This window comes from Linepithema humile, chromosome 2, assembly GCF_040581485.1.
Source record: "Linepithema humile isolate Giens D197 chromosome 2, Lhum_UNIL_v1.0, whole genome shotgun sequence".
In the NCBI taxonomy this organism is placed as follows: Eukaryota; Metazoa; Arthropoda; class Insecta; order Hymenoptera; family Formicidae; genus Linepithema; species Linepithema humile.
The window spans coordinates 10,246,672-10,269,108 of NC_090129.1; the positions used below are offsets into that span (position 1 = coordinate 10,246,672).

A 22,437-nucleotide genomic window follows, 5' to 3' on the forward strand; every position below is an offset into this window, starting at 1 on the left:
GTCCATATATTCCTACGTCCATGGTGTAATTTTATCAAGAAGTTGGAATTACTAGCTCTAATAATTTTTGCATATTATGATCAATATACAAATTTCTGACAAATAATGAAAGATAAGATATATAAATCATGACAAATACAAATAAATAATATAAATCTTATTTTTTTAAAAGTTAACAAAATTATTTATCAAAAAATAATATTGTAACTTTTTAATTTCTCAACTATATTTTTCTGTATCCAAAAAAACTCGAAAATATATTGAATAACAAAAACAGACCGAAAAGGATTGGAGCGCTTTTGGAATGGATTGTATCATAGCGCAGAGGTATACGTGTTGCGCGCAGTAAGAGATTAACATTTAAACTTTATTAAAACCAACAACAGCAACAAGAGCAACAATAATAAATCGATGTGCCTGAAACAGCCTGCAGAAATTGCAACGCTCTTTTCTCTTTGCGTTTCTCTTATTACAAAAAAATCAACCTGCCTCGCCTTGTGTCGCATTACCATGTCGACCGTCAGTACGAAACGGGTATTTCAATGCGAGCGTCATTGTGAGCGTGCGAGCGCCTGGAAACCTGGAGAAATTAGTAACATTTGCAGATAAAACACAGGATTAAAAGGCATCGATGACGATAAACGGCGATGCGCTCGCATCCGCCGCGATTCTTACATAATCGCAAACACACAATATAATTTGCGCTTAAAAACAGCCCGGTCCGTCACGATGCCACTACGATCGCTAAAAGCAATGCAAGGAGACAAGCGAGCAGGAGCATGGAGTACGTCGTTACCATGACGGTTATGAGGTTAGTGACACAGGGGACGCGTACAAAACGCGCGGCCTCCGCATAGCACGATTTTGTACGATCAAGCTCGCACACTGTGCGCTCACCTTCGCGACGCTTCTCCTCGCTTCGCGCGTCACTTCGCGGCTCAATCCTTTCGTTAGGCAGTACCACGGTCTCCTCCTGATCGCGTTCTTGCTCCTGCGTATCGACGATCAGACCGATCTTGCAGACCGGATTGCCCTCGTCCGTGTCGGTTGACGCGGTGATCGGCGTCACGTTGTGGACGCGCGGCAATCTTCCGCGTTTTATCTTCAATTCCTCGATCTCCCGTCCGTGCTCGCACAGACTGGCTGCGGCCAATTGCAGGTCGCGCACGGCTCTGGACAAATCCAGTTCCGCGTCGGCAGTGGAAACATCATCGAAGCGACTCGCGCCGCTTTGGTCCCCGTCGTTGCTCGTCCAGGAGTTGTGCTTCGAAATCTGGCGCGGAGACTCTTCGAGCCTCGGGGCGACGACAGGCCGGTCATCGCTCGTTTGCTCTTCTTGACTGTACAAAGCGGAGCTGCGCGCGCTGCCGCTTTGATTCTCCGCCTCGGAGCTGTGCGATGCCAAAGAATTATTTTTCTTGCGAGCGGAAAGGCGGCTGTCGCGTAGGCGGTCGGCCACGCTGCCGAAAGCCTCCGCGATCAGCTTGACATTTTCGTCCGCCACGCGAAGATAGAAATCAAGGTTGCCGGGTGCTGGCGCCGATTCTGACGTTTCCGTGGAATTCGTAGTCGAGAACGTACTTTCCGCGTTCTCGCTCTCGATGTTCTCCTCTTCGCATTGCGATCCCGAGTAACGACTATCTAGAGAGCGCACATGAACACTTGACGGTTCATCGATCCTGAGTTGCACGCCGACGCTGTCCGATTTATCGGACGGCTCAACGGCGTCTACGATGGAATTGCCCGACGATCTCGCCTCGATCGGCGGCGTCGTTTTGTCATCGTCGCTGCTTTTTATTAAATCGACCAGATCTTGGCAGAGGCGACTGTACGCGGTAAAGTCCGTTTCCGCGCTACGACTGCTGTTGGTCACCGAGGCGGTGGAATCTGAGCGCAGATACTCGTGCCAAAACTCGTCGTCCAAGACGGCTTTCGAAGACAGCATGGCATCGGAAAACTCTGCGACATTCGATTCCTTCTCCTTCTTCGGACTTTTCCGTATCGTCGCTTCCGGCGATACGTAAACGCGTAATTTCTTCCGACACGCGTCCACCGGGTGATTGCCGTTGATATCGATCGCCTTTGGTTCCTTCCATCTATCGTTATCGGACAGCTCGCCGTCGCTCACGACGCGTCTAAGATATTCCGGTCGCTCGGACGTCGCGGCGAAGTTTCCCGCGATGTTCTGCATCTCGTCGCCGACGACGTCAAGACTGGGCTCGCGTCGCAGATGAATTCGATCCTGATTGATTAACCCGTAGAGATTCGCCGACAACGATCTAATGGCACGCTTCTTTTTCACGCCGCAAGTTATCGACTGCTCCTTCGATACGTCGCTCTTGCTCTCCGTTCCGACGTTTCGCGCCGTGTCCTTTCTCAGCGCTCGGTAAGCCAAGTCATCCGTGACGACGTCAGGCTCGCATTGCGGTATATACAGCGAGCGCGGCTGCTCCGGTTTCGTCGGTGTTGTGTGCAGATAATCGCTCTCGGTCGCCGTCGTGACCGGCCCGAGCGGAATACCGAACGGCGGCTGCGGCTCGATCACTCGGAGAGTGTTATTGGCGTGGCTTATACTGCGGAAGACCACGTCGTCGCGCGTTACGTCCGGTTCGTCCCGACGTGCGAACGGATAAGTCGACGATGAGCGCGCGAGATCCTCCGCCGAGTCGCGGCGCGACAGCACGGGCGAGGCGATGAGATAACTGATGTTGGACAGAGTCGACCGGCCAGCGACATCCGACAGCGACGTAGGCCTCTCCTTGGGATGCATTCTTCGATAGGCCATATCGTCTTTCGTCCTGTCAGGCGAGTCCCGATTAATTACAGTCGTCGCGTCGAGCTCACTCTTGCCGTGCTTCAGACTGAATTCCTCCATGCTTCGGCGTTCAGCGCGGTCCAGCAGGTCCTCATCGCCGAGGCGGAGGCTGTTGTATATCGCTTCAAGCTCGGAAAGAGCTTCCTCCAAATTCTTCGAGCTTCTCCGCCTCTCCAGAGCTTCCTCGGTCGGTGTCGTCCTTCTGCTGTCTTCCTTCTTGCTTTTATCATTGCGATTGTCAACGTCGCACGGGGTGACGGAACGCGAAGTACGCTGCTCGCGAGATCTGGACGACCAGTCGGGTGACGCGGCGGATGAAATCGTCTTGCGGTGTTTATTCGACTCGCAGATGTTCGCTGATTTATTCTTGACCTTGCACATGCCGTAATCCGCGTCGTTGGAATTTAGCTCATCGTTGCGAGTATTTCTGCGTCGGCATCTCGTCGCTTCGGTTTCCTCACAGGCCGCCTTGTTCGCCCACTGACGACTGGAGTTATATTTATTATTTGTACGCTCCAAGGAATTACGTAACCTGGAATTCGACGTCGGGTTTTCCAATTCACGCTCCGTCGCGTCACGCCAGGCGATCTCGTCGTTCGATCCGTACGATCGGAAGTTCCTCAAATCGAATCTCGATATTCCGTTCGTAACGTCAGTTTTATTGCTTTCCGGTCTCGAGGAGTTTGGCACATTTTGGTGCCTGTTTGCCGGATAGGAACCGTAACCGTAATTGAATACGCGATAACGGGGATCTCTCGGCGGTGGTTCGGGCGGCCGATTGTACGGATCAATTAATCGGCGATCAGCGGCAAAGTCAAACGGTTCCGCGTAATGGCACACATTCTTCGCGGGATATGTAAAAAAATGTCCGGTTTGATGGCTATCGGCGTGTACGTCTCTCCTGGTATCCCGCGATAGCTTTCCGTAAGTGTTATTCTGATTCAAGTCCGTGACGTATTGTCCGGTAGAATACCTCCTGAAGTCATTGAGAACCTCCGGCAAACCCGTGCAATCCGCAAATTCCCGTAGATTCTCCGCGGAAGACTTCTGAGCCGGAAACGCACGACTGTTCGAGTACACGCCGCCGAGTCGGCGCGGATGTATGGGCGGCCGACACAATCCATTCGCATCGCTGCAAACAGCGCGCTCCTTATCTTCGCTGTACTCCGAGGAACATCTTTTGGTATGTAGGTCGTTCAAAGTGTCGCCGCTGCCGTTGCCGTCGTCTCGCGATAAGCGCTTGATGTAGCGCTCCGTTCGAGCGGCTCGCGATCTCCTGCTGCACACGCTGCCCCTCTGGCCATTTTGCGCGCCATCCGCGCCCTGAAATCTGTTTAGCGAGCTATTGGATCTCCGGCAATCCTCGTCGGAACTGCTGTCGGCGCGCAGATGGTCCCTCTTCGCCTCGGCTCGTGCTTTCAACTTGTTCCTCCGAGTCTTCTTTCCTAAACCGTCCAACGACCCGTCGCTGCTACGCGAATCTCGCAGCGAGTCTCGACGCGAGTGCAACGAATCCGTCGAGTGACGGGCATTGCTCTCGGCTGTTATCCGTTTATCGTGCTCCGAATTATTTTCTATTGAATGAAGGACGATACCATCACGCTGCCTATTCAATTTGGTGAGCTTCCTTGGTGTTCGATTGCAATAAACCATCTCCTCGTCGTTAGACGAACTGTCGTAATCTCTTATCGAAGATATGCGCCGCAAAATTCCACCTATGGACCATTTCTTGTCCTTTTTTTTGTCCGACGCACTGGATACCGCGTCACAAACTGGTAGACGTCGAGTTGGAGGCAGGAGTCCGTCCATTCTTAATATGTCCTTCTTGCGCAGTCCTTTTTTCTCCATTATAAATATGTTTCTTGGTATCAAAATATCTGGAAAAATATGCAAAATTACTTGTTTATACTCATTTTTTTGCAAATAATGTATAACATCTTAAATGTTATAATAATAAAATATAAGAAAGACAGTACAGAGTAAATGCAAAAATGTAATATAATAGTTCTATAAATAGATAACTTTTTGTTAAACAAGGAAAATGATTAACTTCTAGTATTTTTATGCTAAATATAATCTTGAAAATTAAAAGTTCTAATAATATACTTAATTGACTAATATTTCAGTTGACTTAAAAACTGTCTCTTTTTATAACTTTAATTTTAAATTTATGAAAATTGCGACGTAAAAATGCAATAATGGTAGATATTCAATATCAGAAAGATAAGAAATGATAACTTTCTTTATTGGTTTTCCTTGCTGACTTGAGTAATTCTAATGATATTGTTTAAAAGTTCAAAAATTATTTTTTTACATTAACTTCATATGTTAATTTATAATATTTGATCAAGAAAATTACATAAGAAAGTAGACTGCAAAATAATTCACAAAAAATATATAAGAAATAATAGCCTGAGATTATTAAATAATTTCCTAAGTTCTCCATATCTATTGTATTCAGTGAGAACACATTCACTGAATATATTTGCAAAATTAATGAACATGCGTTCATTTACACGTACTATTGTTCTTCTGATCTCATAAACTCTCATTAAATCACGCACTCTTTCTCGTGCGAAATTCTTCAAGTTTCACTGAATAATTGCTCTACTATTCGACAATGAAAAATCTGTTTGTAAATACAAGTATTTTTCCGGGGCGTATCTTTCGTACTCACATCATGCCATATGTATATTTAACAGATTATTCGCTCGACATACTTAGAAGACGTCAGAAACTTCTCGATAAAACTCGCCTTCGTCCCGTCTCGATTATAAATACGCGACTACCTTGCTGTGCACTAACCTCCGATGTCGAAATCCGCGATGCGACTCCTTCCTCTGCCTGGACTTGCCAAGTCGCGAATGAGTCACGGATGCCAGATTCTCGATCATTGAGAGTAGCCTTGCGACGTAGCTGCTTCGGAAACGCTGCACAATAAAGCGAGGTCGGTGCTCGTCGTCCAGATCTCCGATAATCGCGATAACGACGCAATCGCGCGCCGCCTTCTCTCCTCGCTTTCCTCCTCGCCTTTCTCGCGTTCGAACTTGACAGCTTGATCGTCGCGCGTACCGCAACGACTCGTTTACGCGCGACGCCTTTCGCTGCTCTAGTTTCACTGATACGGTGGCTCTCTCAGAGATCGCGAGGAGGCCCGGAGTGACCTCGAAATGTCCATCTTCCTTACGTGGACTCGCCGCGGAGGTGCACGTCCGAAACTCGAAAGGCCTGCGGAACGGCCATTGCTCGGAGAACGTCGCGCGTAACACGCGACCGTTCGTAGAAGGCACAGCGACACTGGACGATTTTACTCGACTAGACTTTGCGAGACGCGAGGAGAGAAGCGAGGTAGCGATTCGTTCTTGGGACCCCACCCATGCTCGTTCGCTCCCTCACTCTCTGCGCGCGCGATCTTAGCGGATCTCTTCGTGGCAAACACCTACGAGCTAACGCGCGTTGCGCACGACTGTACGGCGGACTGCGTTAATAGTGAACGCCTTGGATATTCTTAGCGCGCATCCTCTCCACGAGAGCTCGATTCAACAAACTCCCATACTCAGGTAAAAATGTCTTGGAGCTAAAGAATTTTACGGAATCGACCAGTTTCAGATAAGTTGAACGAAAAAAATGCGGTTAAAATGTATACTTTGTCTATATGTTATATTAAATCATTTATATAATTTATCTTTTTATGATATTTTTATCGTTTGATAATTACTTTTTTGTTCAACGATTTTTGCTTATAATTGCCGTCTTGTGATTGAACATTTTTGCAAAACGTTTATAAAGTAAATGTTGTCCAAAAACTTACCTTCCTGTCGTCATGATACTAAATGCTAGACAGGCGCCGCAGAACCGGGGGGGGGGGGGGAAGGGGGCGACCGCCTACCTAGAGATAATTCAGAGGGGGCGTAGCGCCTCTGAAATTTTTCTCTTTTCTTCAGGTATTTCATGACCGAAAATATTGAGTATCAAATATTTACATCAAAGGTGGGTTATATTTTTCTTTTCTTTTCTTTTTTTTTTACTATTTACTCGTTCAATTGAAGTACACTATATAACGAAAATTAAGCGCATTAATTAGAACAAAATATCTGGGCATATTTTTCGCACATTTATACTACCCACTGAGTGACCTATTATTTTGTGTTTGAATGGAGTTACATACATATACATATACATGTTACGAATGTATTATGTATCCCCTTTATAAATTTTGCCCCCTCAGATGAAAAATACTTCCGCGACGCCTGATGCTAGAAATACAAGATTTATGAAATTCTATTTAAATAAGTGGACCTCCATGTAATCGGATTCGTATAACACGATAGAAAAATTGTGCTTTTATAACACGGCAAAACAGGCTCGTATTTACGATTCCGAGGCGCTATATATTCACGGATTCATATAACGCGGAACGTATCCCCTGTTTTATACGAGGGTCTACGGGGATTTTCATTAATCCAGTCCTGTTTTCCTTTGTGAATATTTTTGAACCCGCTTCAGACGATCTATAATTTACGGCAGAATTCCAGATGGAAATCTGTTTCTAATTTTATGTAATAGAAAACATTTGAAGAATCGAATATACGCATACAAAATTTTGTGTACGTGATCTTGATTTTTCCAATGTGTGTTTTCTGTATTATTCAACACAAAATTATAAATAGAATAATATTTTGAATTCTGTCACGAATTACAGATCGTCTGAAGCTCTAAAGTGAATTTAAACTTAAATGTCGAAAAGCTAAATGTGCATACAAAACTCTTAACAGTGCGATAATAAATGCTGAAAATTAATACAAATATACGCATTGTTGTCATATTCATCCCGTTGGAATGATCGGGTAATTATGATTCTCGAAAGGGACGATAAAGTGAACAAGTACAACAACTCTGTGAGTGTTAAGCTTTTTCGTTTATTGAAAATATCTCTGTAAAACGTGTGTATATTGTGGCCGGGCGAGGTAAGCCGACAATACCGAATCTTCGACAACGAAATGAAATCGGGTAGCAAACGAAGAGATACGGTGAAGACATTGAAAACAATATAGTCGATCGATATTTTAGTATCTACATAAGTAAAGGACGAATCAACGATGCATTTTCGCTTACTTTTTAATCTTATTATTAATTACATTATGTATAACAAAGCGGTAACAACTTGTTAATTGTAACTATTATGATAATAATCGTTTACTTTATATAATTACAATAATATAATGTGTAAGGATCGTTAACTAATCGATAACAAACGAATCGTATCCTCCTCCTTTTTTTTTCCTCCTCTTCTTCCTCCTTCCTCTTCATCGTATCTTTACTTCATCTCGTCTTCGTCTCGCTTTCCGCTTCGACCCAGTGTCGATCATTAGCTTAAATCGTTTTATTATATCCCCCCCCCCCGCTCATCCCTCCTTCTCTTTTGTATTAATTATTTAACAACAGTTTTTTTATCCCCTTATTATTTGCTCTTTAGTTTAATAATCGTAGTAAACATAGTAATTATTTATAATATTGTGCAAATAACCAATATTTTCTTTTGTTTATTTATTCTGTTAAGTAGTAATGTGAATGTCGTATTCTCAACGGAGGAGCTTCTCTGTGTTCTCGTTTTCTCGCGTGTCTCTCTCGTCTTGCGTGCACGCACGCGTCGCAAGCACCCGATCCGCACGACACGCGCGAGCGCGCACCACACACACACACAGTACGCAGATTTTTTTTTTAAATGGACGATCCTTCGCGCGTTTTAGTTTTTTTTTCTTAATGTTTCGACAGCTAGCTTCATTAAAATTGGATTCTTAGCACGTTTCTACCTAGCTTGATAACCCATGGCAGTTGCTTGTTCATTTATACTGGCCGACAGGCTCCGCAGCTTGACACTTTACAATGCTTTAGCCCAGCTCTAGGATTTTTGTTTCATAATTATTTATTTATATTTTTTTTTATTTCATTAATATCATTATTTATTATCTCACGACGTAGGATTAATGATTCGAGAGTATCGAGACACTACAAAGCCCTTTTTTTTTTGTTTGCTATCCGTTTAAGAAAATTTTCGTGCATTTACGATTAGTTAACTTAGTTTTCTTTTATACAATGCGTAACGGCAGTATCGTCCTCGGAGAAAGTACGTTAAACCTCGTCTTACCTCGCTTAACGAAGGAAAGCCCTATTTTTTTTACGTTTTTGTTATATCTTACAGCCGTCGTCGCGCAAAAAGCTGGTATTTTTAATGTACACTTTGGAAAAAATTAACGAAAGTCAATGAAGCACACCACGCACACTCTCCCATCCCCCTCCCCCTTTGCGACGTCGTTACCGTCGTCGTCGTCGTCCTCGTCGTCGTCGTCGTCGTCGTCGTCGTCGTTGTCGTCGTTGTCTTCGTCGTCGTAATATATCGATCAAACGAAAGCATTCCACGTGATAAAACTTCCCTCCCGCGATGTCACCGAACGATCCTCAGGCAACGCGTTCACGAGACGCGTAATGTACATTGCGAGAAATGCGGGAGGACGGCGAAAGGACTCTGACTCTTTAATTAAAGAGCTAATCGAAGACGTAACAGAGATTGGCAAAATGTCGACAAGGCAAAAGAAACGGCTGCAAACGTCTAAGCTATATAAAATCGCCACTGCGTATAATATAGACGACAGAGTGTGTGATTATTTCATTTAATTATTTATTGAAGCGTCGGACATTCCTGAAAAATCCTTGCGAAACGTATGCACGCTTTTCGACACCGCACTCGCATTTCTCCACGCAATCCTCGACGAACATTTTCTCGTAAGATCCCCTCGCAGTCCTCTTCGATTCGGCTCGGCGGACGAAATGTCGATCAACGCCGAGGGGCGCGCTTCTTGCGATCGAGTTATTGGGGGGGAAGTCGTGAACAAACGCGCGGCGCGCGACATTTTGTCCGCTGACGAATCGACGCATCGCCGAGACCCGGATTTTTACATTGGTCCGCTTTTTTCTTCAGGATTATCTCAGACGAGTCTTTCGACGAGCATTTCGCAACTGATTTTTTTAAATAGATACGCAACGTCAACAACAAGCTATCCAATACGCTCCAAACGCGATCCCATTCGTTCTTCTTTTTTTTTTTTAAAGTCATTTAAAATCATTTATGACATTATTCGACATTGCAATCTAATTGCAGAAACCGCGATAGTTTGAGTTCCGTGCGAAACAAAACTTTCCAAAACGAGCTTCCGACGAGCTCCTCGTGACGAATCATCGCTCGTGCGATGAATCTATCGCGGGTGATCGGGCAAAGAGAATCGCTCTATTTCTCTCATTGTTGCTCCCGTGATTCACTTTTTTTCTTCCTCCTTCTCTCTTCCGCCGTTTCGGATGACTCATTCGAGATAATCGTGAAAAACGAACAACCGCGCAAGTTTCGGACGCCTTTCAGCGTCCTCCGTTCCGCGCCTCCGCGGGGAAGAACGATGCACTCTCGTGATGCAAATCGTCAAGGAGGCACTTCCGGAGATTGCGCCCACTTGTTTCGGCTGTCCGTCGCGTTCAAAAGGCAGCCCGGCCCGCACGGATTTACATCGGAAGTACGAGGTGCTTCGGCCAATTAAGCGCTCGGCGTAACATTACGTTTCAATCAAGCGGACGCGCTTTTACGCCCTTGCATAGGCCGCTTCCTATAAACACTAGGTACAGTGAAACGGACGTTTAAACCGCCTCTCTCTCTCTCTTTCTATCTCCGCCTCTAGGAAGAAGACGGCCGAAGTCTCTGCGAAGAGAATTAAACGCCAATCTACGTTAGTTAATGTTTATCGGCTCGATGTAAATTCGCACGCGACGGGCCGGCGTCCCTCGCGTCTTTATACAGGTTATGTACAGAGAGTTTTGTTGCCCACGAATGTAGTATCGAAAATATATATCATTATGAGTACAAGCGATTTGATTATTATCGAATTATTATCGCGCAATTATATTACGACACGGGAGGGGAGGCCAAAACTCAAAGAGGGGGCGGGGAGGGGGTCTCGGAGGTACGGGACAGTGAGCCGGACGGACCATCGGACATATTTCGCGGGTTACATCGGTATGTAAACGATCAACGGTTATCTAATCGGGATCGGTTCGTCATCGTCAATGTCGTCGTCGTCGTCGTCCGTCGCGCTTCCGGGACGCCGCGTTTCCGAGGGACAACGCCGATGGATGCAAGAAACGCGCGGATCGAGCGCTCGGAAATTGGGGGAAGGTCGGCGGATACGAAACGCAATGAGGAACGATGACCGTTTCCGGGCTGTACAGCTGCGTGCACATGCGCACCGCCATCAAACAGCTATTTTTACGGGGATGTGCGATATAAAAAAATACTGCTTCTCACACACACCCGTCCGCGACGCGGGGCAAAAAGCGGCGGTTGAACGTGACGAAGCGCAATTTTCAAGCGCGAGAGATGATGCGTTTTTGGGATTCGGAATGAATCATTTATTATTTACTTCCATAGAAAATTTGTTTTAAATATATGGATCTCTCCGGGAATAATTGATATTCGATCTTAATTGTTATTTAATTGTTGTTTAGCGGGTACACTTTGAAGCGAGTTTCAGGCTCTCTAAACGGCGATGTAAAATCATCGAACAATCCGCGACGAAATTCGTGAATTGTAATTAATAAGTACATAGAAAAGGTTACGAGGACACATTAATATTGAATTGGCTTTCCTAAAAGCTTCGTCAAAGCAAACTCGAGCGTGGCTTAAATCACAAACATCTTGTTTTTATGCATTATTCACGAAATATCTTATATCGTTCTCTATCTGCAACGACTTCCCTACGATTTTTTTTTTTTCTTCAATATTCTAATCGTCATCGTTGTCTTTGAAAATTATTAGAATCGTCGTCATTATTACTGGCTGCGTTCAGAAGATGCAACAGTCGGAGAGAGAGAAAAGTAGCATTCAAGAACGAAACGGAAAGATAGAAATTTCGAATGTGCGATTTGCGCGTATAATTTCTATATATTTACGCGCGTCATTAATTTGTAAAAATAAATACCTGATGTGTTACAAACCGGAAATGGATGGGTTTTACAGGCTCCCTCTTTTACATTCACTTTTCCACGCTCAATTGTTAGACGCATCGATATATAAATCTACGATGACGACATCTAATAGATGCACGAGTGCATTTCTGTCGTAAATCCGCTAATCACGTCCAATTGCAAGAGTTTGTCATCGCTGCGGCATCTGCTGAACGCGGCCTTTGTTCTTGCTATCAGATCCGTCGTCGTTCTCGTCCTTAAGTCTCGCTCGCGCGTTCTCGACCAGCGAGAAAACCGTTTACACTCTCTCTCTCTCTCTCTCTCTTTCTTTCTCTCCCAAATTTCAGCAATCGTCACCCTCCCGCAACGTCATCGACTTCCTGTCGGCGTGGCGTCACCGCTTCTCCGAGCGTCGCGACAACGCTCGTCGCCTCCTCGTCGTTGTCCCTCTCGACCCGCGTCTGCGACGTCTGCGTCCCTTTCCCTCCGCCCTAACCGACGCGCTCTAACACGCGGATCACGGATGTAGACGTAGAAAAATAACGATCGCGCGATCCGCACTGAGAGACACACACACGCACACATACACACGCATACACGTTCTCTTTGTTTCTCTCTCTCTTTCTCTCGTTCTCTCTTTGTCGCGTATCGCGCCGCCTACTTATTAAGCTCGCCGCCGCCGCGTGACTGCGATAACGCACTTCTTCTCGCGTTTTTAATTTCGACGAGCGGCTGCGTGCGCTCGACCCCTCGTGTGCGTAGCGTGCGAGGCGAGACGCGCGCTCGCGAGACCTGTCTTCCGACCGACATTTCAGGGGAAAGGATTAGCCGAACGTTCGAAGAAAAATGCGGCGTTCGAAGTGGGATGCTTTGGAGCAGCAGTTTTACTCGAGCGACTAATAAAATGTCAAAGGAAGAAAGACGCGGGCGCTCCGCTTGTCCCATCCTGCACGTACAGCATTCGCTCTTCCTCTTTCTCTCTATCTCTCTCTCTCTCCCTCTCTCTCCCTCTCTCTCTCTCTCTCTCTCTCTTTTTCTATATATAATATATATATATATATATGTATATATGTATAACGTATGTTACGAGCATGGCCGTTGCAGAGTCAGCAATGTCGTCATCGTCGTCATCACGCGTTATAATAAAACTCTGATACTCCGTGTATAAATTATTTAACACACACTTGCTTCAGTTAGCTTTGGTGATCCTCTGTGTGTGGGTTGCGCGGAGGCGAAATGATTGGTAGTCGCTTCGTGGCGGAATCGCGACGACGACTGCGGTAACGTCGACACGCGGTGGAAAGAACACAAGATAATACAAGAGAATGCCGATCGCATCGAGAATACGCTTGAGATAAGAGGAACAAAAGTCTCGTGCCAATTAGCCTCCGGATTGCGAAGGCGAATCGAGAGCGCTGCTCTCAGACCTGCGCGCACATCTTCCGCGAACTGCATTCCTTCCAACATCGCCGACGCCGATCGAAGTCGACGCGATCGTCGAGACACGCTCAACTTTGACAAACGTGACGATAAAAAGTTTGACGTGAATCTGCGCGCGATTCCGCGCGAAGTCTGTGCGTAAACCCGTCTAAATTCTGCCATTTATCGAGACGGCTGGGCCGTCGGAACGGCGCTGGCCGGCGGCCGTTAAAAATATCCCGGTGCTGAGAGAAAACAGAGCGAAGGATACGACGTTCGCTTTTCGTGATACGAGAACAAAGTAGCAGCTTCGACGGTGTGCGCGACGCCTTTTTGGCATCCGACGGACTCGCCGGACGTTTAATGGTGCGATATCGAGAAAACCGAAGTTAGCTTGCTTAAGATTGCTGTTATTCAAAAGGCACAACGTAGGGTTCTCATCGTCCGATTAGCGAGAATACGATCCAAAAAACAAATTCTTTTCCACATAGAAAATTTCTTTTTCATGCGGAAGTCTTTTTTTTCTCTTTCATTACTCCGGACTTTTGAAGATACACGCGACTTTCGAATTCGGAGTGAAAACGCTTTTGCCACTAAAAGAGCGATATATATTTTCGGAGCGATCAAACTATTTTACATAACGATGAGTATTTTCTTCGTTTTAATCAGCTCGTCGCCGGTGAAATCGGGCGATCGAATTCCGCGCGGCGCTCCATATTGTGCACCCTCGATACAATAATAATTACAATAATAATAATTATACACAACAACCCCTATTTATAAAATATCCTCAGCTTTTGCGAGTTGTGCGACGCGAGACGGGTTTACGCTCGCGGGCGCGCGCACTCGCGCGCGCCCGCGGCGGTCGATTCTGCGATTATTCGAATAACGATACACTAGAATGTATTAATTTATTTATTCCGAAGCGCGTTTACTACGTCGTGTAAGACTGCGTGTAAGTTTTGCAAATGTGTAAATATCTAGCTGATGATGACTGCGGAATCGCGCCCCCCCCTCTCCGTCCCCTTCGGCCGTTCGTCGAACGCGTTAAAAATACGTCGCCTTTCTCTCTTCTTTTCCTCGTCTTTTTTGTTTCCTTTACTTTGAAAGATGCGCGCCTGCTTTTGACGCGATCGTTCACTCGCAGCGGGGGAATCGTCGAGAAGGAAGTGGTGGAAAGAGAGCGGCAAAAGAGCGGCAAAGACGGAGACGACAAATATAGTAGACAAGTTGCGAGAAAAATCCGAAGAGAGAAGGAAAAGAAGCGACGGCACAAATGGGGGGGGATTCCCTCTTCCAGGAGGGAGAAAGTCTTGCGCACGGCCGTGCGAAACGCCGCGCTTGTAAAAAAGAGAGAAAACGCGGACTCAACGGCGGTGAATCAACATTAAACACGGTTCGCGCTTCGCGGAAGGGTTGGCGATCAACAATCCACGGTGAACATTGTGAAGAAAACGTCGTCGATCAATTTGCGACGGAGCGACGGTGCGCGCGCGCATGCGCGCGCGCGCGCTCCTTCGAGACCGATGGACGAACATTTAAGTGGTGTCGGCCGTGAAAGAAACGGGCCGGAAGGGGCGGGGGAGGGGGTTGGAAACCAAGCGGGCGCGATCAAGCGTTTCGCCGTTTTCCGCGAGAGATGCAAGCCGAGCGAATGTAGTTACTACTAAACGCGTACATTTCACTTCGCGAAAAATGAGTCCTTCTCCTTCCGCCCGCGAACTTCCTTTCGCTCGTCTCCCTTCTTCTTCCTTCGTTTTAAAGTCGAAAAGTGATCATCGTACGTCAAGTATCATCGACAATCATCATCATCATCATCATCATTATCATCATCATCGTCATCGTCGTCGTCCTTACGCTCGCTATCGTGCATCCTGCCGTGCATCGTTCTCCTTGAAGCGGATGTTTCACCGCGACGAGGACTCTCGATGGCGGCGCTCGAGGCATCGCGGCGTCGCGCGGAGGGGGGCGAGTTGCTGCGGAGTAGTTCTGCTGTAAAACGGTGTAAAAAATCCAAATGGCGGATATAGAGAATCGCGAGATTGAGCTAACGTGTACGAGACGGTGTTTGGAGATGGTGGTCGCGCGCTCCACCGATCCGCTCGCGCGCCGCCTCGACGCGCGCAGCTAACACGCAGGTTCGCGCGGATCGTCGTCGATGCTCTCTCTTTTTCTTTCTCTCTCTCTCTCTCTCTCTCTCTCTTACTCTCTAAATCGAACGATGAGGAACAGAGGCAAAGCTTCGAGGTACAGAAGCAAAATACCTCCACCCGACGTCGCGATGTCGCCCGCACGAGTTGCGGTGTGGGGAAGTCGGCTCGGTAAGGACGTCGCGATGTCGCGTCGGCCGCCTTCGTATTCCTCCTCGTCTCCCGGTCTCTCCTCTTCCTCCTTCGCACTTCGAACTCCTTTCGATCCGGACGCCGCAAAGCAAAGCCGACCCTTCGAAGGAAAAAAAAAAAAACTGCTTTTTCGCGCATCAGATTAGCGCGGCGATCGGCGAGGGCGCAGCGCACTTCCGACTCTTGAAATCTCAAAACGCAGTCGCAGTCTCCTCTTCATACGGACGCTCGTCTCGACGTCTCTCTCATTCTCTCCCTCTCTCTCACACACTCTCTCTCTCTCTCTCTCTCTCTCTCTCTTTCTCTCTCTCTCCCAACGGTCGTGGCTCATTTAAAGTCGATTTAAAGGCAACTCGTTGGAGGAATGTTATTTTATACAACTATAAGGCTGTCGATGGAGAGCGCACGCGAGGGTGCCTGCCCGACCACTACTCCGCGCGAGCAGTGTGAGCGATTGACGGTGAGCGATCATCGTCGTCGACGATGCTACTACTGCTGCTGCTGCTGCTGCTGCTGCTGCTGCTGCTGATGGTGGTGCTGCGGCTGCTGCTGCTGCTGCTGCGGCTACTGCTGCTGCTGCGGCGATGGAGCGATTTGCGGCGCACGGACGGCGGCGGCGGCGGCGATAGCGGCGATGGCTGTGATAGCGACGACGGTAGCTGCGGCTGCGGCTGCGGCTGCTGCTGCTGCGGCGGCGGCGACGACGACGACGATGGCGATCAGACGTCCGCGGTTCTCGAGGTGACGCTCGGCGATCGGCTGTGTATAACGACGCGATGGCCGTTCTTCGTGACGTAGCCGTCGCTCTCAACCAGCACCTTGGTCTGCCGCACGCACAGATCCGTGTCCGGATCGTCGCTCTCCTCGCTCGGCCCGCCGAGGCGCTGCTGCTTGTGCTTCCGCCAGGCGTTCTGTATGAGGCGGGCGCAGTACTCCTCGCGCTGCCGCCACAGCGTGGACGAGACCGGCTCGTAACCGACCTCGTCGGGCCGCGCCTGCACCTCGGCGAGGTCGCCCGTCTCCTCTATTGGATTGCCCTTCCGCGCGAAAAAGTCCTTGGTGAGGGCATCGAGGATGTCCACGCAGAACATAAGGTCTCCCTTACATATGGGGATATCCATCGACACAATCTTGTACTTGTTCGGCTTGTGTATTTGTAGCGGGGGCTCCAATACGTCGAGGAATTCCGACAGCTGGTCGTATCGTATATATTGCGTGCCATCCGGATCGAATTGTTGCCAGATCTCGTAGTACATGTCGTAGTCGTCGTCCGTCAGGCCCTCCTGCACGTCCTCGGTCGCCTGCGAGTAATTCTCGAGGATCACGGCGATGTACATGTTGATGACGATCAGGAAGCTGATCACGAGGTACGAGAGCAGGTAGGCGATTCCGATCGTCGACGAGCCACAGTTGCCCGGGTAACCGATCTCGTTGTTCGGCTCCTGGCAATCCTCCTCGTTTATTATGCCATCGAGGACGCTGTCCCAGCCTGCCGACGTTGACATCTGCCGATACATGATTACAGGTGTGAGCTGAGGATTCACGATTCTCGAGTGATACTTAAGGCTCCTCCCTGCGATCGCGTCAGGGGCGAGAAACCGTGTCAAATCTTTTCTCGCGCTAAATAAATTTCATTCTTTCGTATAATTAATAGTATACGAGAAAAGAATTTTTGCCTAAACGAAAAAAAATAATCTACCGCGACAGAAATGGGAGCCTTAAATAATTCTTGAACAAAGTCCTTGTATGTGCTCAAATCTCAAAAGATACATACGTAGTTTCTGTCTTAATTCCAACATTATCAGTATTATCGTGACGAATCATTTCCTTCATCGTGAAATTTTACAAATATTTGACAAATGTGTAATGACGACAAACGGTGAATGTAAAGTTTCTATAAGAACGCGAATAAATGTATGGCCAAGTCACCTGGAACAGCAGTATCATCGACTGTCCAAACGTCTTGAAGTTGTACACGTCGTCCAGTCCGCTCTTGTCCTTGACGTGCATGAAGAAGGACATGCCGAATATCGCGAAGATAAACATCACCAGAAACAGCAATAGGCAAATATTGAAGAGGGCCGGTAGTGACATCGCTAGGGCGAAGAGAAGGGTTCGGATACCCTTGGCGCCCTTCACGAGTCGAAGTACACGGCCGACCTTCGCCACCCTCACCACACGAAGCAAAGTCGGCGACACGAAGTATTTCTCGATGATGTCGCTGAGCACCAGACCTGGCGAGGCGAAAAATTCATATTTCAGCGAATTCGGGATTCTTTCGAGCTCGAGTTTTAACATCTAGGACTAAGTGAGGGTGCGGCGATGTTATTGTCACGGTGCAAAAATGATAAAACATTCCTTCATAATTCTTGAGATTCTCGTGCATCATTGTTCTAATGGGATCATGCATTCGGATCGTCTATAATAATTAGAGTTATCTAAATTTTTATGTAGCTAGGAAAAGTAAGATGCTACGTAGAAAGAGGTGAGATCTCAAATATACACACAGAAAAATACATACTGTATTTAAGTAAATATTACTTGTTTTAAGTATTTTATAAGTTCATATATCCGCAAATCTATCGTAAGTTTATCATAAGCATCAAATTTATTCAAAATATATTTTGATCCCAGTAAGTTTAATACTTCAATCAAGAATATTAAATTAAAAAAAGAATTCTATTTGCTTATTAAATTAACCAAATCTGACTTTTCTTTGATACAATTTTATAATATTCTTCACCAAAAACTAATTACTTCTTTTGAGTATATGATAATGAGTTTATCAAAAATTTGTGATGAGTATATTTTAAGACTATTATCAAGAAAATATTCTTTATTAAAGATAATTGTTACTTAAAAAAAGAAAAGTAAGCCGAGTAATTACTTTTCTTAGCAATAGAATGATATTTTTCTGTGTGTACTCTATGAAAATCGTTCGCCCTTTTTGCAAGCTGGCGCACAAAAAAATAATACAGAAATCATTTTCTTCCTATGAAAAATCATCCTACAAAAATCTCCGTGAGAATAGAAACATTCACATTTGATACTTTGTTTTTTACGCTGCGAGAAAATATGTACGTTATAAATGTAAAGAATCGAAAGATTTAAATTGTTGTTAAATTGTTCAAGAAAAGGGTTCATGCGTGTTTTAAGGATTGCTGGAGTTTTGAAAATTCGGCCCAAAGTATCACGAGAAATTATAGGAAGCGTGTATCGAAATTAATTGAATACGTGGAAACTTTCTAATTGACATCAAACAGTGCCTTATGAAGGATATAATTTTGAATGTATCGAAAGGTTTTGACTACTGCCATTCGAAAAGAGTGACGCTATCAATCTACTAGTCGAAAAGTAAGAGTCAGGCGAAGAATGAAGTTCTAAGACCTATTTTATACAGACCCGATCTTACCGACACTTGGATTAACGATTGTTGCAACATCAATTAACGTGTCGAATGGCTCGCGCAGAGCGTTACATCACGACGAACTGAATTCAAATCCCCGGGCATTGATCATTTTCTCCAAAATTTCCATAAAATTTTATATTCTCCAATATCAGACTCAATCGTTATCCACTTCGAAAAATCACCCTATGTACTATTTCTTACTGTGACTTGTTTAAAGTACGACGCGAGGTAACGCAGAGCTCGGCGATTCAACTCTAGGCACAATTAACATCAGGATACAGTAGGGTGGGATTAGGGTTGGCAAGGTCAGGTTAAATCCAACATCAATGTAAGGCTACATAACGTAATGATATCCACCAGTCGTTGAGACACGAGCGAAACGTTGGGCCTGTCCGCTTTGATCGAGAAAAAAGATTCTGCGTGCATGAAAAAAAAAAAAAAAAAACGTAGCGTAGTGAAAAACATGACAGCGTAGCATGCCGATCCGTTCTCTCGCACGTGAGGTGAAACGCTATTCTAGAAGTTTGCTGAAGAGGCGAGAGAAGATACGTCATTCTCGCAGATCGAGTGTAGCGAGAAGAAAAAGAAGCTAACAGGCCGTTTCGCTTCGACATATACGCTTTCGTTTCGCTCGGGTCATACGACTGCAGCAACCATTACGTTACATTACCTAATATTGACAATATAACAACAACAAAATCAAAGAGGTTCCATGGCTCCTTGAAGTAGTGGTAGCGCAGAGCGAAGATCTTCATGAGACACTCGCTGGTGAATATCACAATGAATATCATGTTGAGATAGTCCAGAACATTGCTGAACGTTTCGCTCTGTTGATAATGGTCCAATGTCATCGTGAGCATGTTCAGCCCGATGAACAGCATGATTATCATATCGAACTTTTTGTCCGTCACTATTTCAAACACTATCGCCTGCGGCCGCCACTGCAAACAGTTGAAAAAATATGTTACACCCATTCAGCGCACATTGTCGGCTCACACATAAGAGAGATCTCTGAGATTCCTTCTGCATTTTACGACATTCCTACTTTGGATCAAATTTTTTCCCTTTTGCTAAGTGAAAATTGAACAAAAAACCTTAAAATTATTTTCCGACGATACTCAATTCAATTTTGTGAAGATTATTTCTTTGCTATTTATACGAAGAGTATTGGACTGAACTTTTGTATCCGACCACTATCCATATAGCACAGAACATTGCAATTACATTGCAGCAATGTTACAATCTTGCAAGTTGCAATGTAATATTGTTGAGACATTATTGCAACCTGTAATTGTAATATTTCATGAGAATGTGACAGCAACATTCCAACAACATTGCAATAGCAATATTCGGTAATCGCTAGTTCGTTCGTTTACCGCTATGCGACGCGCGTTGCAAAATCTATCTCGTATTTAAGTTTTAGTCATGATGATTATATGAAACTTGCAAAGAGTGGCTAGTAAGATTAAAGACATAGTAATTATTTTTATCAGTTTAATTTTTCTGACACGACTTCAACACAGGGAATTCAGATATTGAACTAATTGTTCAAAAATCGAACAGATAAATGTCCGAATAAATAAAAATATATGCAACATTATTCTAAGATTGCAATAACAATGCATTATTGCAAATTCATTATATTGCAATATTACTGTAATATTTTGTTACAATCTTCCTAAAAGCGGACATTTTAACGTTGCTGCAATCCCACAGCAATGATGCAACCACATTTTGCAGTGAATTTGCAATATTGCAACATTGCGATGAAAGATTGATGCAATGTGTATGCAATCTTTGTGTGCTGTATGGGTACTCGAATGCTACAAATGCGAATCTGCGAAAACGTAGTTTTTAACTAAGAAATTCGAATTTTAATTGTCCGACTGGATTAACAATTTTCAAGATTTCAATATGAAAAAATGGTTAGATTTCAAAAATTTTTTGCCAACGTAATATTATTTTCCAAGTATGCATTTCGTGCATATTATCTTTGTAACTTACCCTCGGTCGAGGAATCGCCTTCAGAGGCTTCTTGTTGCCCATCTTTTTCATGGCATTGTAATATTTCTTCTGATCTTCTGTCATGAACATTTCGAGGGAACCGCCGGCTTTCTTCTTTTGCTCATTAAAGTTATCGATGATCACACCAATGAATAGGTTGAGGGTAAAAAACGATCCAAATATAATGAAAAACACGAAGTAGAGATACATGTAAATGTTCGTTTCACGAATCGGCTGCTTACCGACCTGTTAATTAATCAAATCGTTTCATTAAAACGTGCGGATTAGTTGGAGAGAAGAGAGAGAGCGCACGACTGTTGTATACTTGCCTCCCTCGAATCGATCGCGTCATTCATGATTTGGATCCATCCTTTGAAAGTCGCCACTTGAAATAGGCACAGATACGCTTTGCCGACATGATCGAAGTTCATCGGCGAATTCTCCCACGTGTAATTCTCAGCGTCGCAAGCGTTGCGATCCGGTATTATCTCGAAGTTGAGTGTCGTCTTGTTCGCGTCGACACACTGCGTGATTATCAATGAAATCTTACAGCACAATGTTCTCCATCTTTCTTACGATTTAAAGAGAAAAAAGCTTTTCCAAGAGTGCGTGATAATAGCACGAGTTATTCTAATATTATTATTATATTTACGTTATGAATAAATATACGTACTTTGTAATATTTGCCAGCAAACAGTTGCACCCCCATGATAGCGAATATAAGCCAGAAAATAAGGCATACCAGCAACACGTTGAAGATGGATGGAATGGCTTGGACCAAGGCGTTGACGACTACCTATGAGAGACGAAGTTCGATTAAACGCCGGTATCGCGAGCGTGTCAAAAAATGATATATGCTCGACTAATTGTAAGATTTTCTGCTTTTTGCATCTAGATATGCATTTATATGCTCGACTATGCGGCTGTGCCACGCGCTATGCGCATTATGTGCTTGTACTTAAGACCAAATACGACAAAAATTTATAGGATAAAAACTAAAGTATATATTTGCTTTACCTCTAAATAACAAATCAAAAACGTAACTTTTTTTATTAAGAAAAATAATTTGTTTATTAGAAATATATTAAATTACTTTTTTCACATAAAAAATTGAATGATATAATGATAAAAATTTGACCAAGTATTTATAGACTGTTGCGTTTTTCTGTGCAGTAGCTTAATACTGTGCATGATACTTTGACTTTGCGGTTTTGAATAAGTAGAACTCGTATTGATCAAATTGAAAATAACGTATAATTCTTATAAGCAGATGGATACCAAATGAATTAGAAATCGAGTAGAAAAGTTTGAAATATTTTGCAGTTTTCGAATTACATACACACTAAAAAAAAGTTCATTTTTCTTATTAATAAAAAAATATCAGTTATTCATTTCTTTATTCTAAATAATATTCTTACAATTTTAAATAATTTTTTTATCAA

At 44.8% G+C, this 22,437-nt stretch overlaps 2 protein-coding genes across 29 annotated transcripts in view; both read right to left on the reverse strand.

The window, feature by feature from the left end:
• Positions 1 to 346: 346 nt before the first annotated feature.
• Positions 347 to 6,285, reverse strand: LOC105679580 (uncharacterized). Of its 2 annotated transcripts, XM_012379661.2 has the most exons (3): positions 5,621 to 6,285; positions 898 to 4,692; positions 347 to 580 (listed from the first exon to the last, which is right to left on the reverse strand). In XM_012379661.2, the coding sequence occupies exons 2-3, from the start codon at positions 4,661 to 4,663 to the stop codon at positions 552 to 554; spliced, it is 3,795 nt and encodes a 1,264-aa protein (XP_012235084.2). In that variant the 5' UTR covers positions 4,664 to 4,692; positions 5,621 to 6,285; the 3' UTR covers positions 347 to 551. The 2 variants fall into 2 exon arrangements, with proteins under 2 accessions (XP_012235084.2, XP_012235083.2); XM_012379660.2 differs by having other exon boundaries at positions 347 to 4,692.
• Positions 6,286 to 7,714: 1,429 nt separating this feature from the next.
• Positions 7,715 to 22,437, reverse strand: part of para (paralytic) — a 67,982-nt gene continuing 53,259 nt past the window's right edge. For all 27 annotated transcript variants that reach the window (XM_012379687.2, XM_012379692.2, XM_012379695.2 and 24 more), the window contains 6 exons: positions 21,669 to 21,791; positions 21,325 to 21,519; positions 20,996 to 21,241; positions 19,662 to 19,932; positions 17,512 to 17,816; positions 7,715 to 17,087 (listed from right to left, as the gene is read on the reverse strand). In XM_012379687.2, the coding sequence (XP_012235110.1) occupies positions 16,302 to 17,087; positions 17,512 to 17,816; positions 19,662 to 19,932; positions 20,996 to 21,241; positions 21,325 to 21,519; positions 21,669 to 21,791 (1,926 nt within the window). In that variant the 3' untranslated portion in view covers positions 7,715 to 16,301. The remainder of the gene's footprint in view (positions 17,088 to 17,511; positions 17,817 to 19,661; positions 19,933 to 20,995; positions 21,242 to 21,324; positions 21,520 to 21,668; positions 21,792 to 22,437) is intronic.

Coding starts and splice junctions, on each gene's coding strand:
- LOC105679580 (XM_012379660.2), bottom strand. CDS start 4,663: ATGGAGAAAAAAGGACTGCGCAAGAAGGACATATTAAGAATGGACGGA.